This window comes from Lynx rufus, unplaced genomic scaffold (genome assembly GCF_022079265.1).
Source record: "Lynx rufus isolate CCGP_SWC_20201006 ecotype Redwood Valley unplaced genomic scaffold, mLynRuf1.p SCAF_7, whole genome shotgun sequence".
In the NCBI taxonomy this organism is placed as follows: Eukaryota; Metazoa; Chordata; class Mammalia; order Carnivora; family Felidae; genus Lynx; species Lynx rufus.
This window is the reverse complement of record NW_025814889.1, coordinates 78,655,524-78,683,265: the sequence shown is the minus strand read 5'-3', so window position 1 is coordinate 78,683,265 and position 27,742 is coordinate 78,655,524. Positions and strand designations below refer to the sequence as shown.

The 27,742-nt window shown below is 53.1% G+C and overlaps 1 protein-coding gene and 1 pseudogene across 1 annotated transcript; one reads left to right on the top strand and one right to left on the bottom strand.

Annotated features, from left to right (window-relative positions):
* Window positions 1–501: 501 nt before the first annotated feature.
* KRT7 (keratin 7) lies at window positions 502–14,188 on the bottom strand. The gene is made up of 9 exons (XM_047065514.1): window positions 13,859–14,188; window positions 12,183–12,394; window positions 10,002–10,062; window positions 8,705–8,800; window positions 6,836–7,000; window positions 5,736–5,861; window positions 3,677–3,897; window positions 1,035–1,069; window positions 502–668 (listed from the first exon to the last, which is right to left on the bottom strand). Exons 1-9 carry the CDS (start codon window positions 14,186–14,188, stop codon window positions 502–504), a joined length of 1,413 nt encoding a protein of 470 aa, XP_046921470.1.
* Window positions 14,189–20,243: 6,055 nt separating this feature from the next.
* LOC124501907 (putative methyltransferase-like protein 7A) lies at window positions 20,244–27,466 on the top strand (annotated as a pseudogene).
* The last annotated feature ends 276 nt before the right edge of the window (window positions 27,467–27,742 follow it).

Genomic DNA, 27,742 nt, shown 5'->3' with positions numbered 1-27,742 from the left:
GCACAGGGCATGGGGGTGGGGGTGTGCAAACAGCCCTCCACTCCCTCAGCAGGAGAAGGCTTCAACGCCCACTTCCTGGCAGAGCCAGACTTCCTGGGATGTTTCTGGGCTTCAGGAGAGGAGCTGGACTCAGTCCCAGCCCTGGGAGGAGGCCAAGGCCTCACACCGGCTAAGAGCCACGCCCCTCAGAGCACCACCACCAGGTCACCAGTGTACTTTCCCAGTCACCTGCACAAGTGGCTTCTCCGTGTTCACAGCAGACGCCATCCTCTCTGGGGCCCCTTCCTCCCCATGGCTCCCCAACCAGCTGATGAAGCCAGGATCCCAGGGGCCAGGATGGGGCTCACCCTGGCTTCAGAAAGGCTGCTTTATTGGAAGCTATTCTGACATCACTTTTCAGACTGCCTGGCCCTCTTGGGACCCGTGATGGGAGTCCTCCTGTGACACGGGGGGGGGGGGGGGGGGGGGCGGGCAGGGCTGTGGGTCTCCACACAGCAGAGCTCATTTTCGGACGCTCCTGTGGGTGGTGGCTGAGGTCCTGGTGGAATAGGACTTGATGGCCCCGGGCCCTCCGCCGCTCGAAAAGCTCAGGGCATTGCTGCCCATGGTTCCCCTGAAGGCCAGCCCGGCCAGCCCGCTGCCACCACCACCGGTGGAGTTCACCAAGGCTGCGAGAAACGGGAGGAGGGCTCATCAGCACAGGCCCACCACCTGAGGCCCCACCCCTCACTCCACCCTCCCCTCCTGCAGTACCTGCCCCTCCCCCTCCCCACTGCCTGACCCCACCCCTCACCACCCTCTTCCAATGCAAGGGATAATGCACCACGGGTTTCCCCCGCCCCACTCTGCCCTCTTGCACGCCTTCCCTGGGCCATTGAGCCCGACTGGCTGGGAGCCTCAGGGCACCTGCTAAAAGCTGGTAAGGGAAAGAAGCTCCTGTCCCAGACAAGGGCAGGCCCTCAAGGCAATGTGCCATCCTGTAAGACCCAGTCTAGCCCAGACAGCGCAGGAAATGGCCACAGCCAAGGACTTACAGATGTTCACAGCTCCTACTCCATCTCCGGCCAACCTGGGGGCAGAGGAGAGAGACCTGTGAGAGCGACTCTTTCCTCAGAGCTGGAGGAAGCAGTCCCAGGCCCCTCTATCCAGGCACCAGGCAAGACCAGTATTCCTTCCTCTGTCCCCACTAAGGGAAGGCTACATGACCTTGGGCAATGTCTCAGAGCCTCCATTTTCTCACTTCTAAACTGGGGCCAACTTAGTCCCAACCTCAGACTTGTTTGTGAGGGGTGAATAATATCATTTACCTAGAGCCCTGGGCACACAGGACTCGGTGGATGGGAACTGTTATTATTTATGAAGACAGCTGCCTCCCCTAACCAAATCATAAAATCCTCAAAGCGGGTTGTGGCTTATTGATTCTTGGATCTCTGGCCCCTTGCGTGAAGTCTGGCATGTAGTAATTGCTCCGTCTGTATTGAAATAATTAGTGAATTGGAGATTTCACGAGGGTCGCTGAGGCAGGGACGGAGGACGGAGCAGAAGGTGGTCGGGATGGCTTTAAGCAGACTATACTGGAAATAGAAAAGCCAAGGGAGACAGCTGGACGTGTTTGTTTTGTGACTCACTCCATTGTCACCAAGCCCTTGGCCTTAGGGTTGAGTTTACTCTGCAGTGGGGAGGGGAGACCTCACTTTGGTAGAAGGAGTGAGGAGAGCCCAGCTGGCCTCATCACCCCCAAGTCCAGGAAGGGGGCGGAGCAAAGGCCAAGTTCAAGAAAAGGATATGCCAGGAAGCTTCCAGGCCCCTTGCTCAACTGGGCCCTTCAAGCGCTGGGAGTTGCTAACAGTTGTGGGTGGGGAGGGAAGCCAGGTTGCAATTAGGCAGTGATTTCATGAAACAGTTTCTGGTGCCATGCCTGAAGAACTCAGAGGGAAGAGACCTGAATGTCTAAGACTCTAGTGATTCGTGTGATTTTTCTTTTCTCATCCTAACTAAATATTTGTTTTTGTGCAATTGTGTATTTGTAACTCTGTATTCTTAAAAGGCGGCACCCCAAAGTGCATGAGTTCCTAAGACCACAAATCCTAGACGTGCCCCTGGGAAGAGTCGAGGGGTTAAGGGATAAACAAAAACAAAAAAAAACAAGGAGTCCCTCTCCATGTCTCCTAAGAGTGGAGAGAGGACCGTTTCCTCTCAGAGAACCAGGATCTAAGCCCCGATGGTAGCAACCGACGCTGAGATTAGGCTTTCAAGGGGGAATGTTTCCACTCTCCATGTAACCTTGGCCATGCCACTCACCATCCCTGACCTTCAGCCTGCTCGTCTGCCCATGGGAGGAAAAGGATCAGGCCCCATTCTAAGGGTCCCCACCTCTGGCTCTATGAGGAAAAGAGACCCACGGTATGTGTTCCCAAGAGAGTGCTGTCCCTGCTCCTGTGGTGGAGAAGGGTGCAGAGACAGGCATCATAGCTGGGACAGTTGGGCTCTGGAGGTGCCCTGTGCCCCAGATCAGCTGCTCTCTCTTCCCAGAGGCCTTTGGTGTTCAATTCCTCTTCCCACAAAGGCTGGATGCCAACCCAGGTAGGTTACGGGTCAACTGTAATGGCAGAGACCCTTCCTCCTCTCCTTCCCCAACTCATATTCTTAACCATGCTTCTTCTCTTCCTCTTCCCTGCCTCCAGGCACTCTACCCTAGCACTCTCTCATTCCCCAATTCCTTCCTCTCCACTCCATTCATCCTCCAGCCTCTCTCTCCAGCCCCTCCGGAATAATGCTCCCAAAAGAAAAAGTTTGTGTAAATTCAGCATTTTACCAATGCAACTGAGTGGTCTCTAGGTACTTCCTCTGCAAATGTTTGGTCTTCTCGGCCCATGTACAAGCTCCCCAAGGGCAGAAGCGCGTCTTACATATTACTTATCTCCGTGCTGGCTTCTAATAAGGCAAGCCCTGATGAGTCCTACTTCCAAGCCTTGGCCCACGCTGTTCCCTCTCACCCTCTCCAAACCCTAGCCTTCGCCCAAGGCACAACTCTAAAGCCTTGCAAATTGACTGAATGAATCGACCAACCCATCAAGGTGAGAACAAAGGCCCAACTTCACCCACATAGGTTCCAAGTCTTTCACGAAGAATTCCTGCAACACTAACCCAGCCCGGCCTGCTCTCTGGCGGCAGGTATGCAAATATCTCGGGGACCCCACGACATTCAGTCAATATCCTGTGACTTGGCACTCAATTATGCAGTGAGAAGCAGCCTGGCATCATGGACGAGGCTTGGACCAGGAATCAGCAGAGCGTGACTGCACACCTGACTTGCCCCCTCAAGTCATAAAACCGAACCGCAGTTTCCCCTCCGTAAACTAGAAACAGTACCTGCCCTGCTTACCTGAATGTGTTGTGAGGGTCAAATAAGATGACCCTGGCCACCCATATGAAGTGGCTGTTATTATTCCAACTTTCTCATTGAGCGTTACACCACGTGGTCTTTCCTAGTGCCAGGTCATCTCATCAGGGGCAAAGAAGCAAGCACCAGCTATACCCTCCCTGCACTTCCCGCCCCCCCGCCCCGTGCCTTACAGAAAAGAGTACACAGGAAATGTCTGTGGACGAATGAATGGCAAGCCCCAGTCCCCACTGAGCCCCAGAAGGATCCCCTTCCTGGCCGCTGTGACCTCACCGGCTCTCCTCGCCCTCCAGCAGCTTGCGGTAGGTGGCGATCTCGATGTCCAGAGCTATCTTGACGTTCATGAGCTCCTGGTACTCCCGCAGCTGCCGGGCCATGTCCTGCTTGGCTCGGTGCAGGGCGGCCTCCAGCTCCTCCTTCTTGGCACGCGCATCCTTGAGGGCCAGCTCCCCATGTTCTTCGGCTTCTGCAATGGCGGCCTCCAGCTTGGCACACTTTAAGCGATAGTGCAGCTGTGAGCTGGGGGGCAGGCCTGCGCCAGGGCAACTCACTCACAGTGGCTTTCCTGGCACCAGCCTACTCCCCCAGCACCCGGGAATCCCAAGGATTAAATACATGGGCTCTGTCAGGGCGCCTGGGTGACTCAGTCTTGTTGGGCGTCCGACTTCGGCTCAGGTCATGATCTCACAGTTTGTGAGTTCGAGCCCCACATTGGGCTCTCTGCGGACAGCTCAGGGCCTGGAGCCTGCTTCGGATTCTGTGTCTCCCTCTCTCGCTCTGCCCCACCCCTGCTCATGCTCTGTCTCTCTGTCTCTCTCTCTGAAATAAGTAAACATTAAAAAATTTCTAGAAAATAATAAATGCTGTTAGGATTTACACGTGCCCATCCCCCCAGTCCCCATCCCCCCAGTCCCCAGCTGGAGGAGATCCAAAGCCACAGGATCTTTGTTGAGTCCCCAAATTTCAGGCAGCTGGCAAGAACAAAAGCCATCTTCAAAACAGGCCCAGAAACAGGGGGACTTGGAGCAGAGAGACACTGCTTGGAACCCCCAGACCCAAAATGTCTGATCAACAGCCCCCCTGGTCTGGGCCAGGTTGGTCGGATTCACGATGGATCCAAGCGACAGATGCCACTTCCTGCCCGGCATGAATGAGCATTCCTTCTGTTTGCAGCTAGTCCTTGCCCCAGGAGGCTATCTAGTCCTGGGCCTCCTCTCGTGCAGCTCAGAGAGCTGCCACTCCCTCCCCTGCCCAGCAGCCCAGCACTCCCCCTGCCTCTTACCGGCCACTCCCTGCCTCAGACCCTCCCTTGTCTCCAGTGAGCTCTGCCTCCCTGCCAGCCTTCCCCATCCTCCGATCCTTCCGGGAGACCCTCTGGTGTCCACCTGTCGGTGCCCTTCCCTATCACACCGGTGCCCCCTGGGCCAGGGACTGGACCCCACCCCCCTCCACCGGCTCCTCAACACCCGCCCCCTGCCGGCTACACATCCTCCCTTTAGCCTGTCTTCATGGGAAGCCTCTGCCCCAGCCCATGCTGAGAAGGAGCAGTGAGTCAGACAAATAGGGTCCTGCTCTCCAGGCATTATTTATATTTCAGTGAGGGTAGGGGACAGCCAACTACTTCATTAATAAGACAGAAAACTTCAGATAGTGATAGATGCTTAAGGAAGCTTCAGACACACTGCTGACAGAGTGGCTGGTGGTTGAGGAAGCCACCTCTGAAAAGGGGACTTGTGTCCAAAACCCCAGGGATGACGAAGGGGTGGTCATGTGCTGAGCTAGGAGAGCCATGTTCCACGCAGAGGGAACACCAGGTGCAAAGGCCCTGAAGCCTGAACATGTCTGGCAAACGCAAGATACAAGAAGCAGGCTAGTGTGGCTGGAGCACAGTGAGAGGCAGTGGTAGGAAGTGAGGGACAGGACCTTGTGAGCCACACTAAGGGTATCTGCTGGCCTGGGTCCCATGAATCCCTGCAGATTGCAAGCTCCCAGGTACAGCACATTGCACCCGGAGAGAGGTGCAAGGAGAGTACCAATTTGGTAACGAATTTGGTAACGAATGATGGTTTTTCTCGGGCTGGGAAGTCTGAGGCTCCCTCCACAGGCTCTGTGCTCAGCTAGGACTCTTCTTCTCCCTTTGGCCTGAGCCAGGACCTGGCCACGAACATTCTCTCCTGGAGATCTCACAAGGACCCTCGAGATCTCACAGGCCCGTGAGACTTGAACTGCACCAGCCTTAGGCCGGGAGAGCCTCCTGCTCCCCATTCTCAGATGGCTGCCCTTCATGCACCCCAAGAAACAAGGAGGAGCAGGGAGGAGGGCTTGTTCCCACCTGGTTCTTAATGCTGTCGATCTCAGCCTGCAGCCTCTGGATGGCACGGCTCATCTCTGCAATCTCATTTCGGGTATTCCGGAGGTCGTCCCTGTGCTTCCCAGCCTGGGCCTGGAGGGTCTCAAACTGGAGGGCCACACAGAGATGTACGGTGAGGGGATGGTCAGTGATTACAGGGAACTCATCCTTTGTCCCATCCACTGAAGGCCCAAGGTTCTGAGTGATGAAACCTCCTAGCTTATCTTCCCAGGAAGCCACGGTCTGACCCCCAGCAATCTTCACGCCCTGCCAGCAAGCAGGGGGGTATAGCAGAGGTTTGCTTTCCTCCCAGTCAGGACAGGAAGGGCGAAGATGGCTCCCTGGGGCCCACCGTCATTGGTCCTGGGCCTCCGCCCATCCCCATCATGTCCCAAGTGCCGGAGAATCACTAGAAGTCTGAGATCCTCACCCGTTAAACAAACCCCTATTAAAAACACACGTATTAAAAACATCAGCACCACCCATTTTACAGATGGGAAGAATGAGTCCTGGAGAGTGGGAGCCACTGCCCAAGGATCACACGGCAAGTCTGAACCCAGGTCACCTCGTTGGCATGCCTGTGCTCTCACCTATGTCCCACGGATGATTCCCTATCTCAGCAGAGACATCCCTCTGCTGCTCTTACATGCTGCCTCAGGCTCCCTCTTCTAGAACACTGGTTTACCCCAGCACACTCCCTCAGCACCTGCACAGTCAGCTGCCCTGCCTCCACACGGCATGTGCAATGATTAAACCTCCCCGGTCTGGAGGCCTAGGGCCCAGGATCTAGTCCCTACTCTTGCATCTACTAGCTGTGTGGAGTTAGGCAAATTGCTTAACCTCTCTGTGCTTCAGGTTCTTCTGCCCTGTCCCCCCATCAGGCTGGGATCTCTTCCTGGGGAGGGACTTGGCCTTCACATCTTCTTCTTCCCAGGGCGCTGGAAAGTACCTTAGACTTAACTCTGGTGCCTGCCAGGACAGTGGGACCCAGGCCCTAGAGGCTTGGAGACAGGTGAGGAGTAAGGGAAGCTGACACCGAGGACCTTGCCAGGAAGAAAAGAGTACCCTCAGCAGCCTCACACCTTGGTCTGGTACCAGGCCTCGGCCTCAGCCCGGCTGCGGCTGGTGATTTCCTCGTACTGGGCCTTGACCTCAGCGATGATGCCATCCAGGTCCAGGGAGCGGCTGTTGTCCATGGACAGGACCACGGACGTGTCCGAGATCTGGGACTGCAACTCTGCCAACTCCTGCCGGGACCAGACAGAATGTCAGGACTTGGGGCATGACCCCACCCTGTTCCCACAACCCATCCTGGGACCCCCCACTGCCACACTAGAGGAAGGCAAAGGGAGAAGAGGGAGAGGAAGGCAAAGTGGGTGTGGGTCACCAGGCGGCAAGGGGACACAGACCCAGCACCTGCTAAATAGTCCGCCCACCCCCGGCAACCCAGAGAGCCCATTAGTAACTTCTCAACAAAAGAGTCTGGTGGGATCACAGTCAATAGAGAAGTGACAGAATGTGGTGAATGGTAATATCTCCTTCTGGGAGCTCTGCTGTGGCAGGAGCTCGGTCATGAAGTGGATCACTAGGGGGTGTGGGTAAAATAAAATATCCCACCCAATAACGGAACTCTCTCCAGACTTCAAAACGGATGATATGGTTGTACTTATAGCTATGGTACACCATTACATGAAAAAAAAATACACTCCTGTTTTTATTTAAAATACATATGTCTAGGGGCGCCTGGGTGGCTCAGTCGGTTGGGCGTCTGACTTCGGCTCAGGTCATGATCTCCCAGTTCGTGAGTTTGAGCCCCGCGTCGGGCTCTGTGCTGACAGGTCAGAGCCTGGAGCCTGCTTCAGATTCTGTGTCTCCCTCTCTCTTCCCCTCCCCTGCTCATGCTCTGTCTCTCTCTGTCTCAAAAATAAATAAAAACATTTAAAAAATAAAAATAAAATAAAATATATATTTCTGTATCCCTCTATGTGTATAGGCACAGTTCGCAAAGTCTGAGAAGGTAGGCACCAAGATGATAAGAGCACAGATAAATGACCTGTTTTGTGCTTTACTCAATTTTCTGGATTTTTGGCCATGAGCGTGTACTTCTTTCATGATGAGAGGAAAATAATTAAATACACATATACGTATACGTAGGCACACATACATACATAGACGTGCATATATATAACATGCAACAGACGTATGAAGGGCTGCAGAGAGATCAGAATGCCCGAAGGAAACCCCAAGGAGCCAGCCCCTGCATTAACACACATGGAAATTCACTGAGGGGCTAATGGGGGCTGGACATTCACAAAAGCTAGACTGAAAGGAGTTGAGAAGTGGTCTATAATTAACCTCATATATAATAAAGTCGCAGACCAGCCCTGCCAGATGACTGGCCATCCTATCTTCCGCTGAAGGCCAGAGATTCCCACTGATAGGAGTGGAGAGGTTCTAAATCCCCAAGTGGAAAAAGAATTGAAAGCCCAAGGCAGGGGAAGAAGGAGAGAATGAGACCACAGGGGTAGACAGTGGCCTGTACTTGGGGGCCACCCATCCAGTCCCTCCGGGCGTAAACTCCTAGGCATCACAGTCTCTCCTGACTCAGAAACCCCTGCCCACCCCACCCAGCCCACCTCTGATCTCCATCACAGCCCAGGATTCCCTAGACATTCTCCTGGTTCCTTCCAACCCCTCCCAACACCCCTCCTAACAAATGATCATCCCATGTTTCTAGAAGGCCAATCCTAACTGACCCCACCCTGCTCTGCTACCCTCAGCCCCTCCTAAACTCCCTGCCCACCATGGATTCCTGAATCCAGAAAAATTAAAGAAGAGGATAAGGCCTACACACACACTCAACACATACCAAGACGGCCCAGAGGCAGGGGGTAAACCCCTTGATTAAGACACAGAAGACATGACACGTCTCCCATATCCAAGGTCCTTACCGTCTCATAGAGGGTCTTGAAGAAGTTGATCTCGTCATTCAGGGCATCCAACTTGGCCTCCAACTCCACCTTATTCATGTAGGCAGTGTCCACGTCCTGGGGGCGGGGAGGGGGGGTGGCAAGAAGGGGTAGAGAGACACCATGGCTTCATACACGGACCATTTAGCCGGGATGGGAGCAAGCCAGCTCTGTCCAACCCACAGGGTCAAACACCAGGGCCCTACCAAGAAACATAGCAGTTCTCCAGGCCGTGTGACCTGGCCACAGGACGTCTCCTCTACTGGGCCCTCCCAGGCTGCGTGAGGAACATCATTTCCATGCATCATTCCAGGAACCATACCGGTGTCTGCCTTCCCAGCACCAGAAGCCCAAAGCAGCCCGCAGCCCCAAACCTAGCACTCTCCCAGCTCCTGACTGGTGGTTTGGACACAGCCCTGGCTCTACCACCTACTAGCCATGTGACCTTGCACAAATCACTTCAACTCCATGAGCCTCAACTTCTTATGAAATAGAAGAGCACAAAATCATCCAGAATCCAAGATAAGGCTCGTAGATGTGGAGGACCTCCAGCCTAAACGCAGCTTAGGTGACGGTGATACAGGTAAGCCACAGATAACAGTGCAAGCCCAGGTGTCACTGGGGAGCCACACATTCTTGTGCCCAAACTCCCGTGGGTAAGGCTCGCTTTTATTCATCCCCAAAGCTCCTAAATCTTGAAAGGCCCAGCACCCTGGGGTAGGTTGTCTTCACGTGGGTGGGCCGTGAACACAGTTGCCCAGAGAGTGGACTGAATTGCGATCTGAAGTCAAGCCCTTGTAAGATATTCCTAAGGCCTTCTAACCTTGGCTTGCAATTCTCCAGGGACAGGAAGATCGCTCTGCCTCAGGCAGCCCGTCGCATTCCTTCAGCAAATATTTCAGCCCTGCCATTTGCCAACCTTTGTCTGTCATGAAAAGTTCTGACTGTGATAGAGCACTTCCCTATTTGGGCTTGAAATCTCCCCTTCTAACCTCCATCTTTTGGTCTTAGCTCTAACCCCTTGAGGCCAAAAACAAGTCTAGTGACTCACCAGACGTGCACACAAACACACACACACGTACACAGGACGGGCTGTGCTACGAGGGCCTGGCTTCCAGATCTGTCCTTTTCCAGGCTCATCACTCCCTTCTTCTAGTACTCGGGCCAGACTTTGGCCACGGGTCCCTACTGGCTGGCTGCTCAGGTGAGAGGGCCACGTGGTCCCCTGGCCCATGTGTTTTCGGACAATGCCCCCACACCGGCCTGTCTGCCCCCTCACCTTTTTCAGCACCACGAACTCATTCTCAGCAGCTGTGCGACGGTTAATTTCATCTTCGTACCTGCAGGAGAAGGAGGGTGCGTGGTATGGGTGCAGCTTTGCCTCTGTCCCCCCTCCTCTCCAGGTGTGGAACTCTGCCCTGCATTGGCTTCACCCCTCCTTAATGACACGCCTGGGAAATTGGGTGTCAGCTGTGAAACCAAATGTCCCTAACTTTCCCTTATAGCTATTCCTAAGGCTAGGAATCTCGGCGCAGGATGAAAGGGGGGAGAGGAGGAAATGTATATAAAGTAAAGGACAAAAACTGCACAATCTAGGAGCAAAAAAGCAATAGTCATAGCCATGCTTAGGGATCCTTTAAATGGGGCCTGCAGTGTTAGGTGCTTCCCACGGATTAGCTCACTTAACCCTCACGACAACCCTGTAACAATGGTACCACGATCAGCAGGAGGCACAAAGCAGAACATAATCTGTCCAGTCACTAAGCTGCTAAGTGGCAAAGCCCAGACTTAAACCCAGGCAGTCTGACTCCAGGCCCATGCCCTAACCACTGCCTAATCCCACCCTCAGGAGGCAAAGAAGGAGCCTGAAGCAGAGGCAATTTATGAAATCAGGAAGAGGGTGCAGCCAAGTTCTGGGGAAGAACCAGACCCCAGCTAGGTGGTCTGGCGCCAACCCTACTCCCACAGGGCAACCCCTCCATCCCTCCTTGTTCCAAGAGGCCAGCCCCACCCATAGGAGGACACTGGCAATTCAGGACACAGAGCAAGAGAGCACTGGAGCCTGACCCAGCATTTATTTGGAAACTTTTTAAAAAAAAGGTGTCAGAAACAGGAACTCAGCAGTGCCCGAGGGCTACAGGAGGGCAGCAGGGCAGCTATGATGGGGAGCAAGCAGGCCCCTCCAGGACCCCAGACCCCCAGCTCCCCGCTCCCTGAGGTTCTATAGAATAGTTGTGGAAATATCCTGAAGGCCATCTGTTCACTCTTGACTCAGCACCATGCCACTGAGAGCAGAGGGCACACAAATCGGAGCTCACTGGGCCCTTCCATGTGCCCTTTCCAGGCCTCCCTGGGCCCCAGTCCTGAGCTCAGCCTGGCATGTAGGCTCTGGAGTGAGGGTATATGTGAGTGCGTGCGTGCGCGCGCGCGCGCGCGCACACACACACACACACACACACACACACACGACAACAGAGGCTCACTGGTTGCCCTGCACCTGTCTGCCTCCACCTGCTGTGGGATTATTGCTGTTGACTGTCGCTCTAGGCTGTCGCTCTAGGGAAGTAGGGGAGTGGGCACCCTCCACAGAGGCCTTTTTGTTTGTTCTACCTCCGGTCACAGCCGGTGTCCCTGCTCGGCTTAGTCATGCACCTCCAGGGCAGAACACAGAACTCACTCACTACTCCCAGCACCACTGGGCAAGTATGCTAGGGTGGGGCCCAGACCAAGCCTCTGGCTTCGGTTTCCGTTCTCCGTTCGGTGACAAAAGAGAATTCAGTGGGCACTTCAAAGGCTTGTCCTTAAACCCCCAGTCTTCCAGTCCCCTGCAAGCCCTGCCCACCGCCGACCGCCCCACCCCCACCCCACCACAGCCTCCTCTCTGGTTCCTGCGTTGACCAGAGCCACCCCTCAGCCTCTGCAACCCTCCCATGGCTCACAACGATCCCTCCCTCTCCTTGCTTCTTTCAGCCCCAAGTCGGCTCTGTGTCTCCTCCTGGGAGTCAGGGGCCCGACATTCAAGTCCCAGCTCTCCCAGTGACCTGCCACATGATCTCCATCAGGACCCTGAATCTCTCTGGTGTCTAACTCCTCACCGAAACAGAGGGGCTCTTCTAGAACATTCTGTGAGGGTCGCGCACGTTCTGAAGCACACCGGTCACAGGACACCTCTGTCCTACCCTCTCCTGGGGCCTTGGTCAGGCACCCAGAGAGAACAGCGTGGGTCAGGGCTGAGCGGGGATATTTCCCTGGGAGTAAGTCGGAAACAGCCCCCGGGAACAAAGAGAGGAACGGAGAGACAGGGAATGTGTCGGTCAAGGCCTTCCCTTCAGGGTTGCTGTACTGAGCGGCTACACACTTGACCCCTAAGCCCAGAGAGGGCCTGCTGAGGATCAGCCGATGATGGGTGCACACCCCCGCCCCCCACCCCCCCCAGGGCACACCACACTGGGGTCAGTACTTGTTCTTGAAGTCTTCTACCGCGTCCTGCACGTTCCGCAGCTCCACCTCCAGGCGGCCTCCTTCGAGCTGCAGCCCCTCAAGCTGCCTCCGCAGGCCAGCAATGTGCGCCTCAAAGATGCTGGGGAGGCTGCTGCTCTTGGCCGACCTCTGCTCCTGCAGCAGGGTCCACTTGGTCTCTAGCAGCTTATTCTGCTGCTCCAGAAACCGCACCTGAGAGTAAAAGAGAGGAGGAAACTCATGAGGGGCAGGCCGTGCTGCCCACACTGGGCTTGGGAGGGTCTCCGCCCACCCCACACAGCCCAGGCTCCCACGGGCCGTTCCACCAACCGGGGACCACAGCCCTTGGTCCCCTCTTCCAGGGCTCTCTGTCTTACGTGTCTTAAAGCCTGACCCAGGGGTCAGGGCTACCCGGTCACCAATGTGTCCCCTCCCACCTATGTTCCCTGCCATACTGCAGATGATCTTTCCCGCCACCGTCCCTGAAGGGCTGCCCCCTCCCTGTCTGTCCTGGGCTACCTCCCTCAGTATCCTCTCTCTGCCTCCCCTTTCCTCCAAAATCTCAGGACAAGGTGCTACAAAATGAGCACCTACTAGATGCTCAGCTTGGGGTCCAAAAGTCCCCTTGGATGCTTCCAGTGTGCCTGGGAGTGGGAAGCAACCTCCCCAAAACTAGCAACTCGGAGCAGCAGGACCTGGGGGGCTACAGACAGTAAGGTAGAACCGCTCAACAGCAGGGGAGGACCCTGGGCCTGGGGAGGCTTCAGGAGAAACTTAAAGATGTATCCGGTGTGAATGATGAAGGAGAGGGCATGGGGGCGGGGGAAGGAGAGAACTACAGCCAAACAGGGGAGGGAAAGTCTGGTCTATACCCAGGAGGCAGGAGGCCCTGGCCAGAGGGGTCCAGCTAGGCTAGCCCTTAGTTCCTAATCCAGCCCTACATCGCTCCCTTCCTAGACCCTCCAGTCAAGTCTGCTCCTCTCCTTGCCAACTCCCACTCTCTCTCCCCCACTCCCTCCCCCAACCCTGTGGGACCCAAACAGCCAGGGAAAAAACGCTTCCAAATGGCCCTTCCCCAGGGCTTCTCAGTGTGCTCCCCACCCCCAAGGGGGGGGGTGCAAATGGGCTCTCTCCAAGGGCGTCCCTTCCACCACCAAAGGGAGTCTGGAGGACCAGGTAAGTGGGCAGGTACGTCAGGGAGCCTCCCTCCCTCCCTCCAGCCCTTGATTTTCAGCATCTGCCCCAGCAGAAGCAGTAGGAGGAGGGAGGACCTTCTCAGCTGGGAACAATGTATCACCCCTACCCCATCTCTGACGCCACACAGCCCCCTCTCACAGAAACTCCTGGCCCTGGCCTCTGGAGCTCCCCACCTGAATCAGCCCAAGAAGCCAGCAGCCCACTCACAGACGCGCCAGCCGCCGCCAGCCGCGGCTGCCTGACAGACTCAAGCACACATCCTGGGAAGAAAAAACAGGGCGATTTGGGCAGCTCTCTGGAAGAGGAGGCTTGGAGACTGAAGGGGAAAAACAGCCACAAGCTTCACGAGAAAGAGAAACGTTTCTGATAGTGGCGGAAAGAGAACACGCCAGGCCTCCGGGCGCCTGGCCCGCGCGCGGGCTGGGCTGCGGTGGCTGCTGTGGCCCGGAGCGTGGCTTGGGGCCGGCTACGGCGGCTCACCTTGTCGATGAAGGAGGCGAACTTGTTGTTGAGGGTCTTGATCTGCTCGCGCTCCTCCTGGCGCACCTGCTGGATGGTGGGGTCGATGTCCATCCGCAGCGGGACCAGCAGGCTCTGATTGATGGTGACCTCGCGGATGCCGGCGCCCACCGGGCCCCCGTGGGTGGAGCGCACGGGCACACGCGCCCGCGTGGCGCCCAGCCCGTAGAGGCTGCTGCTGCTGAAGGCACCGCCGCCGGGGCGCACGGAGCTCAGGCGCACCTGGGCGCCGCGACCCGGGAAGGCGGCGGAGCGCGAGCTGAAGACCTGGGAGCTTAAGTGGATGGACATGTTGGCGGGACCGGGCTGGACCTAGCGGCGGGCGCGAGGGAGCCGAACTCGCTGACCTCCCGCGGCCGGGTCGCTTTTATCCGCTAGGCTCCGGTGGCGGATCGGCTTACACAGGTAGGGGCGGGGCTGGCCGCCGGCCACCCTTCGCTGCCCGCCGGGCCCCTCCCCGGGCCACGCTTCCGCTCTCCGCCCTGGCCGGGCTTTGGGGCCCAAGCCGGAAGCTCCCAAGTGGGGCGCAGGGCCATAGACCCCCAGAGCCCCGGATGCGGGCTGACCTAGAGTGGCGGGAGGGAGACCGCCATCTAAGCAGATCTGAAACAAGTTCAGTGTTCCGAGAGGAGGCTTGGGCAAGATTCCTGAGGCCAGAGCAGAGAGATCAAGCCGTAAAAGACTGGGGGAAGGGGTGGGCAAAAAGTTCTAGTCAGGGAGTCAGCCCCCAGCTCCCCCCGCCAGGCATTCCAGAAAGGCATTCCCTGACAGCCTCCAACCCCCAAGTTCAGTTCCTCCTTGAGGGATCAGCTCAGTTCTTGAGTAATCTGACCCCAAGGTGCCCTGGCCTGGCTGGTTTCCCCGGCAAGTCCACCATATAGAAAGTAGGCCAAGTGGGGCACGACCCCTCTTCTGGTCCCTCTCCTCACTCCAGTGGGCACCTGAAGCCCAGAGACACTGTGGGAATGGTCGCCTTGGGGCCGGGCTTCCCCCTACCCCTAAGTCACTTTCCTATCCACTTATTTTATTTGTCCCTGGAGAGGAAGGGGACACTTGCATGTAGTTGGGACACTTTGTGGATGTCTACACTTCTGTGTGTACAGACCTGCAGGCCACTGGGCTTCTCTGTGTGCTCACCTGAGACGTGTGTGTGTGTGTGTGTGTGTGTGTGTGTGTGTGTCTGAACATTCCTGTACAGGTGGAAGTCTGTCTTCAGCGTGTGGCAGGGTGTCTGTGGACACACAATTGCACACTTCTGTAGGCAGGTCTGTGAGAGTGCTTGTTTGTGTTTGCACGCAAACACTCCTCCCCATCTTCCACTGCTGCCATTTTCCTGTTTCAAGGTCCCCCGCTCTCATCGTGTCGCCCACCAAACAAGTCCCAGCAGTGTCAGACCCAGCCCAAGTTGGGGAGAAACACGGCGCTGGAACAGGGGGCACTGGACAGAGACGGCTCCAGAGGCTTCGTTTCTCGGAGCCTCCAGCCACGCTTGCCACGCACCCTCTGTACGGCCCTGCCCTCATTCTCCCCAGACCCGGTTCAGCTAGAGGGGCCACCTAAGGAGCCTTTGGAAGAGACAGCTGACAGGCCTCCAGCCCCTCCCCAGTGAGCCCACCAGCTTGTCACCTCAGACCAAGCCCTCGGGGCCATCCTGGGTGGAGGAGGGTGGGAATGGAATGTCCTTCCTGGTTTTCACTTCAGTTAGATAAGGATTTCCAGTGAAGCTGACCTTGCAGCAGCCCCTACTCAGGGTTCTCAGTAGAGGCTCACGCCCCCAGCCCTCCCTCTCCTCCGTGTTGGTGTTGGGACAGCTCAGGCCAGAGGCAGAGGGATGCCCAGGGAGACCGCCGGTGGACTCTGCTATGGGGTGTGTGTGTGTGTATGTCTGGGAGAGAGAGTCGTAACCTGGAAGCTGTAGTTTGAAGAACACACAGAATTCCTGGCCTTGTGGGGAATTTGCCGTCGTGGGGAGCCCACTCGCCCCCAGCCCCCACCCCCAAGCAGGCTAAAGAGACCAACTGTTTCCTTTCCACACGCTCACGCACATACCCTGTCATTCATACACACACAGAGACACACACACACACACACACACACACACTCCCGCTTCCTTACCCCTCAAGGTTCATTCCAACTCTTTTTCCCCCGCTACCTCCCACCCCGGGCTCCTACCCCTCGGCCCCCACCTATGGTCTGCAACCCTTCCTGCCCCCTCCCACCTGCAGCCCCCACGGGATCTGCTCCCAGCCACCCTTGCACTTCTCCCGTAGAGCCTGGCCTGAGAGATCTTTGCAAACCAGAACACTGCCGGTGACCTCCCTCGTGACCCTGGATAAGTCACTGCCCCTCCCTGAGCATGGTTTCTACACCAGAGAAGAAACCCCAGCATTCCATGGCAAGAGGGAGCTGAGAGGACATTCAAAGAAGGCTTGGCGGATCCACCCCTCAGCCTCCCCATCCCCTCCCTGAAGTATTCCCGGCAGCTCCAGCCCTGCCCACCTGTCTCCCCCGACCTCTGCATCTCCAGGCCGGCACCGCAAGCGCATTCCGTGCCAGGCTGCACACATAAGCACCCTCTGGACGGCTTCCTGAGGAGCCATCCACACTGAGAGGCTGCCAAGCGCATTCCGGCCTGCACAAGTGCACAGCACGGTGGGCCATCTGAACAGAGTCTCCCACCGCAGCCCATGGCTCTGCCGGCTTCACAGACCTTCCTTAGAACATTTGGGGCAGAATCTTAAGACAAGATAATCCCCAAAGCCTTTCCTAGTCGGCCCTTCCCTGCGCAGCACACCAAGCACACCCACCAAGCACACGCTCAGTGGCCCCCTCCCTCCCGGCCTGGCTTCCCACCGAGCCTCTGGAGAGCTAGGAACCAGCAAGTGGTTTGGCTGCACTAAACCCGCGGAGGGTGGGGGACACTGTGGTGCTGCAGCTCCCCCCCTCTGCCCCGCAGGAGGAATGAGCTGCTCTTCTCCACGGAGGCTGAGGCGGAGGCGGTGGAGACGTTCTTTTGGCTCCTGGCTGCACTTTCAGAGCCACTGCTCACCGTCCATCCCCTGGAAACACAGCCTCTGATTCCTAAAGAAGAAAAAAAGGCATGATCGGTTTTCATTAGCTTGGAATGCAAATGTTTGCGATCGTAACAAAAAAAAAAAGAAAACATTTATCATGTCTGCACGGAATGTAATACTTTTTTTTTTAATCGAATACCGAAAGGCAAGAAAGCAACATAAATGACAGTCAACAGGCTACTTTCCTGACTATGTGAACCTGTAAAAAAAAAAAAAAAAAAAAAAAAAGCCAACGCAGCAGGAAAGTGGGTAACAGACGCACATAATATGAGCTGGCAGTGTGCACAGGGTACTTAATCTACAGGTGCCTGGCGCTGTCCTAAGCACACAGCATCTGTTCACCCTTGAAGTTCTCACAACAGCTCCTCAGCCCAGTGTCATCGTCCCCATTTTAAGAGAGGGGACAGAAGCACAACAAGTTTAAGAAAATGGGTCAAGGTCACACAGCTAAGATGTCGAAAATCCAGGATCTGAACTCTGGCGGTTGAACCACTAGATTACTTACAAAGAAAAGAAAGAAAGAAAGGGAGAGAAGAAAGAAAGAAAGAAAGAAAGAAAGAAAGAAAGAAAGAAAGGAAGGGAGGGAGAAGGGAGGAAGGAAGGAAGGAAGGGAGGAAGGAAGGAAGGAAGGAAATGGAAGGAAGGAAGGAAGGAAGGAAGGAAGGAAGGAAGGAAGGAAGGGGAGGGGAGGGGAAGGGAGGGGAGGGGAGGGGAGGGGAAGGGAAGGGAAGGGAAGGGAAGGGAAGGGAAGGGAAGGGAAGGGAAGGAAGAAAATAGCAAATATGAAAAACAAAATGCTCCACCTCACTCAGATTAAAGAAATACAATAAGAATAACATACGGAAAGTCACATGCCCCCGTCACATTGTCAGGCTGCAAAGCTTGGTAACGGTGATGGCGAGCATGTGGCCTTGTCCCTCGTTCATGGGATCACCCACTGGCGCATCCTCTTTGGAGGGCAAGTTGGCATAGCTCTCAAAGTTAAAGCCATTTGCACTTACCTCAGTCAACAAAACAAATAAAATGAGTACACTTGTCCTTGACCAAGTACACCCACCGCCGAGAATTTATCCTACAGATGCTCTCACCAAAAGTGCACACACATGGTCTCTGCTGTCCTTGGTTTCCATCAGCGAAAAACAGGCAACAACACAAATGCCCATTAGTGGGAAGAGATTCGGTGGGTTAAGCTGTGTACATTCAAAGGGTGCTATTTACTGGGGAAAAAATCCTTTCTCTGCTGATTGAGCTTTTGCCTTTCTATATCGGTGGCACAGATCACTGCAGTTTTCTAAAACCCAAGAGGCTCATGCTGTCCAGCTACACCACGTCTCCCCCCTCCCCTGTGGCTGGCCCCTGCTGTCCCCACAGTCACCTCCTGACCTCCTGGCCACTCCCTCACACTCACCAGGGACTCTGACACCTGGCTCCCGGGGCTCCTCTCCAGCCTGGCACCCCCACTCTCCAGGTAATAACCTGCCCAGCATCTCACCCTGACCGTTCCTTAAATCCTCAATTCCAGTGATGTTCCCATCCAAACTTTTCCTCTTGTCTCTGCCCGTGGCCACGCTCTAGACCCTAAACTGCTCCATCTCTTGGAGAGTCTGCCCTCGCGCTACGGGACTGATCATAACTATCTCACTCAGCAGCTGGGTTCTTCAGCCTCTCCAGCATCCCCAGGCCTGAACCCCATTATTGTTTTCTCCCCACCCACTACCCTCCTTGAGACTTTCTGTCCAGGTTGGACCTCTCAGACCCCTCAGTCTCTGAGGCCTGACTCTGTTCAGCCTCCTCCACCTGAACCCCCAGCCCGGCTCAGCCCCGCTCACCCTAAACGCTGAATCCTGCTTGAGTTCCAAACTGTAGAGCATCTGTGAAGACCATACCATCAAGACGTGGTGTCACCACCAACTCACAGTCCCCAGGCTCAGCCACATCCTCTCTGCTACTGGGCCCCTCTCTCTGCTTTGGGTCAACAAGCTTTTCCAGTCCTCCTAGTTGCTATGGCAAAGCTTCTCCACTCTCTTCGTGTCCTCCCCCCTCCCCCCTTATCTTCAACAAAGAAACGCAGCATTCTTCTTCACTGAGAAAATCAGGCCATCTGGTAAAAACCTCTTACCTTCGCTCCTCTGCCCAAACTTACCTCCCCACCCACCTTTTTCTTCCTCCCTCCAGGCTCTGAGGACAGACAGTCTCTCCACCAGGACACCAGCCTCTCTCACCTCCTCAGATAGAGCATTCTATTCTTTGGTCACCACTTCTTAATACTGTCACCCTCTCATTCTCCTCTCCCTCTGCCTGCCTTTCCATCTGTCTGCATGCACTTCAGTGGGGTTGTGGGGGCAGAAGACAGGTGTCAGCAGGCTGCAGTTTGAATGGGGCGAGGGAGTGGGAACAGTAAGTACCCACTACAATGTCTCACGCAGTTTGACAGTAAGAGAAAGTAAGGGGGGGTGGTTGGCTTGCATGGAAAGTGAGGTAAAGGAAAGGATTCCCATGGGATGGAAAGATTTGATGATGCAGGTGGTGGGGGAAAAGGAGAGAGACCATAAGGAGAGATGTTAAAGATGGGGGGGGCGGTAGCTAATTAATTAGGGTTTTGGCTTTACCGGGTGGGGCCAGCCTGGCTCAGAGGAGAAATACCTCTGTATGGCAGGAAGGAGCTAAGGATGGGCAAGGATATGGATAGATACTCAGAGGTGGGCAGAGGAGGCTAGTCCAGAGAAGTTTCTACAGACGATGAGAATGGCTATTTCTGCCTCCAGGGGTGACAAAAACAACATTTTGTGAGGTCGTTCTGTCCCAGTCCTCTCCACGTGATCACCCTATGCATGTACTCTCTCTGGTCTCCGTCAGAAGTTACTCCCCTAAAAGAGATCAGCGGTCTTAGTGGAAACCACACAACACCAGTGTGCCCCTCTGGTTTCGCTTGGACTGTCGTTTCCCAGCTGCACAACCTTGTAGTTCACCTCTGTGGGGCTCAGCTGCTCCTTCTATAAGATGGGAAGTGAATAGTGCCTGTCTCGTGGGTTCTTTTAAGTAGTGAAGAAGAGCGTGTTAGAAAACGTACTTAAAGACTCGGTGTATGCGAGTTGTTGCCGATGTTGAAGTTATTGTGACAGATGGCCATTGCCATGCTCTTGGAGATTCCTATCCTCCCTTTTCTGGTAGGAGCCCCAGGACATTAGGACTTGAGACACCCCCTCTCTGGGTTTATCCCTCATTTGCTAACTCTGTGCTACTGGGGGTGTCTGCAGGGTCTTACGTTACCCATGGTGGTGCCACTGCCCCCACCCTGCGCTCCTCCTCCATCCCCGGGGTTTGTGCTCTCTTTCCTGCACACCAGGAGTCCTCAGCCACCTTCTCTCTCAGGCTGTTGCATCCTGGTACATCTATTTCCCATGTTCCTGCTGAACCTTCTGGGCTTGTGGAACCAGATATGCAAAAAAATGGTTCCCCTACTTCTCGCGGAGGTTCACCGTGATGTACAACGAACAGATGGCGAGCAAGAAGCGCGAGCTCTTCAGCAACCTGCCCGAGTTTGCGGGCCCCTCCGGGAAGCTCTCTCTGCTGGAAGTGGGCCAACTTCAAGTTCTACCCGGCTGGATGCAGGGTGACTTGTATCGACCCCAACCCCAACTTTGAGAAGTTCTTGATCAAGAGCGTCGCCGAGAACCGACACCTGCAGTTCGAGCGCTTCGTGGTGGCTGCGGGGGAGAACATGCAGCAGGTGGCCGATGGCTCCGTGGATGTGGTGGTCTGCACCCTGGTCCTGTGCTCCGTGCAGAACCAGGAGCAGATCCTCCAGGAGGTGTGCCGAGTGCTGAGGCCGGTGAGTGAGGAGGAGGTGGAGGAGAGCCATCTTCACTGTGAGCAAGGCTGGATACCTATGGGCTTCAGGCACAGCTCCCACTGAGGGTGACCTTAGGCAAGTCCCTTCACTCATTCATTTATTCACCTACTTTTTTTTTAACATTTATTTATTTTTGAGACACAGAGAGAGACACAGAGAGAGCAGCAGAAGGGCAGAGAGAAAGGGAGACAAGAATCTGAAGCAGACTCCAGGCTCTGAGCCATCAGCACAGAGCCCAATGCAGGGCTGGAACCCACGAACCGCAAGCTCATGACCCGAGCCGAAGTAGGATGCTTTAACCAACTGAGCCATGCATTTATTCACTTATTTATTCAACAAACATTTGGAGAATGTTGACTATGTGCAGCAACCCAGTATTTCTGGAGTGATCGATTCATCTCAGAGAGGTCAAACGACTTGCACAAAGGCACATAGCTCACAGAAATGGCAGAGACACAACTAAACTTCAGGCACGTTAACCTCTAGGTTAAGAACTAGGCCAGAGAGCTTCTCCCCGTGCCACTGCTCTGGTGTCTTCCAAGTCCTATCACAGAGTTCGGTCTTCTAAAGATGAGAACAATGAACCCCCCACAGGGCATGCCAGAACATAGCCCTTCTCCAACAAAGGAGAACTTGCAAGGACGCAGATAGCTATCTTTATTTATGGAGCATGTTCGGTTTCTACTTTGGGGCCTCGGGAGTTATCTGCATACCATGGCCTAGCCTTTTTTCTGGTCAGTCATTTTTTGTTTGTGAAAAAACTACCGTGGGAAAGAAAGGAGGAATTGGGGAAAGCAGTTTCTCTAGAGACATGGCCTCACCTTACACCTTTGAACACTGTTAACTTTTCAGTGTTTCTTACTCCATGGTCTTTAATTATGAAGGCAATTAATCAGTGCATCCCAACTGTTCAAGAGAATTCAAAAAATCAAAGAAGAACATGGGGAGGGGGAGGAATGCAAGTTCTCCTTTATTTGCCTAAATCCCTCTCCCTGATCCCGGACCCCTAACTCTTTAATTCCCTACCCTCCTCCCCTCTTTGCTCTTGACCCCATCAGTGTCTCCATCCCATAGCTGAGGCTTGGTTGAACTAATCTGTAACTTTACATTCTGGGGCACCTGGGTGGCTCAGTCGGTTGAGCATCTGATTTGGCTCAGGTCATGATCTCATGGTTTGTGAGTTCGAGCACCAGCGTCGGGCTCTGTACTGACAGCTCAGAGCCTGGAACCTGCTTCGGATTCTGTGTCTCCCTCAGTCTCTGCCCCTCCCCTGCTCGTTCTCTCTCTCTCTCTCTCTCTCTCTCTCTCTCTCTCTCTCTCTCTCCCCTCTCTCTCCCTCTCTCTCTCAAAAATAAATAAACATTAAAAAATTTTGAAATAATCTGCAACTTCAGGTTCAACCTATTACTAAAAGTTTTCCCCCTTGTGTCCTCTTTCAAAGATCTTTGCTAATATAGAACATAGCTTAGAATCCGTTTATCTCGTCCATTTATTTGCTACAGATTTTAGTCGATTTACTGCTCTCCACTGTTTCCCATTCTCTTTGCCTTTCTCTACCTTGAGGTTATTTTGTGTTTTTTCAAATTTAATTTTCATTTGTCTTAACTACCTTCTTGAGTCGTTTCTTGAGAAACGGTTCACAGAGACATCCTTGCAAGGTCTGAAAAATGTCTCCTCCCTCATGCTTACATAATATTTTGGCCAAGATTTGTGAATCTGAGTCCTTTCCCCCAGAAGTGGTGAGGGAGCATTGTCCCATGAGCCTGGGGCTTTTCAAGTTGCAGGCAATAGTCTGATTCTCTTTCTCTTTCCATTTCAGGTCACCTGTGCTTATTGTTTGTTGTTTTTATGCAGGGAGGCTTTTAGGATTCTCATTTTGGTTTTCTTTTCCTCTTTTTCTTTCTTTCTTTTTTTTTTTAAGTCCTGAAAATTCACCAGGAAATGATTAGGTATATATCTTGTTTGTATTAATCTTGCTAGGCATTCAAAGAACAGTTTTTATGTTAGTACTCAAGTCTTTCTTTTAGCTCAGAGAAGTTTTTCTTCTCCTGTTTCTGTCTTTATTAGTTCTTTTCTATTTGTTCTTTTCTCTTCTTCTGGAACAGCTGTCATTCAGATAGAAGATCCCCCTAGCTTTGGCATCCTCGCGTTTATCTTTACACTCATAATTTCCATTTCTTCATGCTTGTATTCCATATTGTAAGATAGCTCCCCCATTTGATCTCCCAGAAGACTTCGCCTGTCACTCAGCAATATTTGTTCTACTTTTCATTTTCTCTATTGAATTTTAAACTCAAGATTTTTTCTTAATTGCCAAAACCTCTTTCTTAGTCCCAGACCATTCTTAGCAATATGCGGTTGAATCCTCATAAAAGTATTTCTGTTGAGGGGCGCCTGTGTGACTCAGTCGGTTAAGCGCCTGACTCTTGGTTTACGCTCAGGTCATGATCTCACGGTTGATGAGTTTGAGCCCCACGCTGTCAGTGCAGAGCCTGCTTGGGATTTTCTCTCTCCCTCTCTCTCTGCCTCTCCCCTGCTTGTGTTTTCTCCCTTGCTTTCTCAAAACTAAATAAATAAATTTTTTTAATTTTTTTAAAAAGAAGTATTTCTAGAGTGCCTGAGTGGCTCAGTCAGTTAAGCATCCTACTTCAGCTCAGGTCATGATCTTGTGATCTGTGAGTTCGAGCCCCACGATGGGCTCTGTACTGACAGCTCAGAGCCTGGACCCTGCTTCAGATTGTGTCTCCCTCTCTCTCTACCCTTCCCCCACTCACATTCTGCCTCTCTCTCCTAAAAATAAACATTAAAAAAAAGAAGAAGAAGCATTTCCATTGGGGGGCGGGCACCTGGCTGGCTCAGTCAGAGGAAAATGCAACTCCTTTTTTTTTTTTTTAATTTTTAAGAAGAAATTTGTCAACGTTTATTTATTTTTGAGAGACAGAGAGAGACAGAGAATGAACAGGGCAGGGACAGAGAGAGAGGGAGACACAGAATCTGAAGCAGGCTCCAAGCTCTAAGATGTCAGCACAGAGCCGGACGCAGGGCTCTAACTCACGAACCATGAGATCACGACCTGAGCCGAAGTCAGTTGCGTAACTGACTGAGCCACCCAGGCGCCCCAGAGGAGAGTGCAACTCTTGATTTTGGGGTCGTGAGTTCAAGCCCCACATGTAGAGATTACTATAATAAATAAATAAATAAACTTTAAAAAAAAAAAAGAAGTATTTCTGTGGGGGCACATGGTTTTCAAGTTCTATTTGTTCCGTTCCCATTTTCCCCAGTAGGAGGCACTGACTCTGATTGTGCACATCGGCGTTGTCTCTTCAGGCTGGCAGCGAGGGGGCAGGTAGACATTTCTCCTCGCCTGAAAACTGGAGAGAGCTTCTAGGTTCTTCGGGGGCTCCGGGTATGAACAGATAAGGGCAGTTTTGTCCCAGCTCAGGCAGAGTGGGTCCTCGCTAGGGTGACCACTGTCAGTAGGTTTAGGGGGCTTCTCCCCAGATCTTTTGCACAGTGGCCAGGGCTGAGTCCTTTCCTGGCCCTGAAGGAGTGGATCTACTCACTGAGATGCCTCGGGGGTGGAGGGGGTCTTGGTCCTGCTGGGCAAATAAGCTTCTACCCGGCCTCTGGTTCCTCCTTTGCTTCCTGTGTAGCCCTCTTCTTTCCCACCACTGGCTCAACATTCAACTTGTTTGCCTTAATTAGTGTGTTTAAAAAAACCTACAGTTCTCCTCCTGCGTGTCCCCTTTACTACTCACACAGAGCACTTCACTTCTGACACTTCCAGTCACAGGGAGTGGGAGTCTTTCCCATACAATGCAATTCTGTGACACCAGCTAGGTGTCCTGTGACCTAACTCCATTCTGACCCTATCTAGACTTGAGATGGTGTCAGCTCCCACAGGCTCAGGGCTCGGTCCTACCAGGCTATCCCTCTTCAGAGATCTGAGGCTTCCACGGCCCCCTCCCTGGATTCAATTTGCCAGAATGGTTCACAGAACTAAAGGAAACACTTATGTTTACCAGGTTATTAAAGGATGTGATAGGGGCGCCTGGGTGGCTCAGTCAGTTAAACGTCCAACTTCGGCTCAGGTCATGATCTCACGGTTCGTGGGTTCAAGCCCCGCATTGGGCTCTGTGCTGACAGCACGGAGCCTGGAACCTGCTTCGGATTCTGTGTCTCCCTCTCTCTCTGCCCCTCCCCCACTCGCGCTCTGTCTCCCTCTGTCTCAAAAATAAATAAAAACATTAAAAGAAAAAAAGGATGTGATAAAAGATACGTATGAACAACCAGATAGGGCAAAGGGCAAAGTCTGGGAGGGTCCTGAGTCCAAGAGCTTCTGTCCCTATAGGGTTGGGGTATGTCACCCTCCCAGTACGTGAATATGTCCACCAACCTGGGAGTCCCCCCAAAACCCCGACTATTAGGATTTATGGAGGCTTCCTCACATAAACACGATCAATTATTAACTCCATTTCCAGCCCCTCTCCCCTCTCTGGAGGACAGGGGTGAGGCTGAAAATTGCAAGTTTCTAATCATGCTCGGTTTTGTGGTCGGCCCCCATCCAGCAGCCATCCGGGAGCCCGTCCAGAGTCGCCTCAGTAGAATAAAAGATGCTCCCTAGTGCTCTTATCACTTAAGAATTTGGGGCTGCTGGGTGGCTCAGTCAGTTGAGTGTCCAACTTCGGCTCAGGTCATGATCTCACGGTTCATGGGTTCAAGCCCTGCTTCGGGTTCTGTGCTGACAGCTTGGAGCCTGGAGCCTGCTTTGGGTTCTGTGTCTCCCTCTCTCTCTGTCCCTCCCCCACTCGTGCTCTGTCTCTCTCTTTCTCTCTAAAAAATAAATAAACATTTAAAAAATTTTAAAAAAAGAATTTACAAGGGCTTAGGAGCTGTCCTAATGTTCTTGTCCCTTAGGAATTTACAAGGGTTTTAGGAGTTCTGTGCTGGAAACTGGGATCAGAGAGCAATACACATTTTTTTTTTTGTATTATCTCACAGTCAATTACGATTTGTTCTACTTTTAGCTTCCAGAAGCATTCTACAATCATCTCCTTTGCTGTTTTCTCGGTCTTATGTGTAATCGGTTCTGCTATAACACAACATAAGCATTCCTAAAAAACACCCCACCGTGCAAAACCCTGCAACACGACCACAGGGCTTATGAGGGAAAAAATAGGGTTCGGAGCACAATACTTAAAAACTTCATCAGTGACACGTTAAAAAAAGATAAGAACCTAATGAAGATGGTAGCACGGTTTTACACATACAAAATGGTTAAGAAACACATAAAGACTACAATAAATTAGGCATTTCACCTGGAAAGAGACTCAGTTGGCTTGTGGACGTGGGCATGGGAAGGGTTGCAGCTTGTTAGCTATGGTGAGGTTACTGCAAGTTACCCGCGAGAGGAAGGTTATCTGAAGTCCAGTGAAGGGTGGTCCCGCCTGGTGTGGGTGGGCGGCACTGGATAGATGTTACAGTTGTACGCATTTTGTTATTCCTACACGACCCAGTTAAACTGGGTGCAGTTTTCTGTGTTCATCCACGTTCCTCACAGACAAAATTGTGCATGAGGAAACCTGAAATGCATACTACGCACGAATTGATCCATAATATATCGTGTCAAAACCAATTCTCATTTTCAAAACAACAACATCTAAATTTTTATTTGTTTTAATTATTTATGTTTATTTATTTACTTTGAGAGAGAGAGAGTGAGCACAAAGGGGGGAGGGGCAGAGAAGAGAGACAGAATCCCAAGCAGGCTCCACGCCACCAGTGCAGAGCTCGATGCGGGGCTCGAACTCACAAACTGTGAGATCATGACCTGAGCTGAGATGAAAAGTCAGATGCTTACCAACTGAGCCACCCAGGTGCCCCTCAGTTTTTAAAATAAACAAACCTCACCTCAGTGTCGTGGGTTTCAGAAGGGAGCAGAGTTAAATATGTGTGTTCAGTCTGCCAGATTTAACTGGAAGCTGTCGTTTTTTTTACCCGAATGTCACCCACAAGTAGACAGCGGGATCTTAGGGCCTAAGGACTGGTGACTCTATCTGCACGTCCCCATTGTCTGGCACAGCATCTGACCTTCATTTGGTGCTCACTAATGTTTATTAAAAACAATTGACAGGAGGAGAGCCTGGGTGGCTCAGTTGGTTAAGTGTCCAGCTCTTGGTTTCAGCTCAGGTCATGATCTCCTGGTTCATGGATGGAGTCCTACTCGGGATTCTCACCCTCTCCCTCTCTCTGCCCCTCCCCCACTCGTGTTCTCCCTCTCTCCCTCTCTATCTCTGTCAAACATAAACGTTTTATTTAAAATCTGTAAAAAAAAAAAAAGTTGACATGGAAGTTGTTGTGTAACCATTGAACGCATCAAACACAAAATATTTGTGTAAATTTATGAGGACAGACTCTTTTCAACAGATTCCTGTCTCCAGGAGATGCCCTTGACTTCAAGGAACATACAGCCGCCAAACGTTCCAGCTGGAATTTCTCCAGTCAACAGTCCTTCAGCCCAGCTAGACACTTCCTGTTTGAAACCTAACAAGAGAGACCCAGAATGCTCTGGAAGGGGCTGCCTTCTCTCGACCAACATTGCAGCAGGGAGCTATCTCTTCCCGGTATCTCCACATACACTGACATGGGGAGAAAGTACGTAGGCACCCCATGAGCCTCTGCGCATCAGGGCTCAAGGCCCACCTCTGTCAGTCAGGCTCCAATAAGGAGACAGCAGCCACACTATTTGAACAGAGAGAACTCAATGTAAGGAATTGTTAACCCGGTGTAGAGTGTTGAGCGGGCACTTGAAAGGGTAAAAAGAGATATGATGGGACGGACCCAAGGGGAAGCAGCTACCATAACTAGGTCTGAGGGAACAAAGAAAAGAGATTAGGATTGTGTCCCCAGCAGGAGCAG

What these genes read in the sequence shown, in the direction of transcription:
- KRT7 (XM_047065514.1), bottom strand. Translation starts at nt 14,188, where the DNA reads ATGTCCATCCACTTAAGCTCCCAGGTCTTCAGCTCGCGCTCCGCCGCC. An exon ending in TCGACAGCATTAAGAACCAG is followed by an intron (nt 3,898 to 5,735) that starts GTGGGAACAAGC and finishes TATCGCTTAAAG; the next exon opens with TGTGCCAAGCTGGAGGCCGC. An exon ending in AGTAGGAGCTGTGAACATCT is followed by an intron (nt 669 to 1,034) that starts GTAAGTCCTTGG and finishes CGTTTCTCGCAG; the next exon opens with CCTTGGTGAACTCCACCGGT.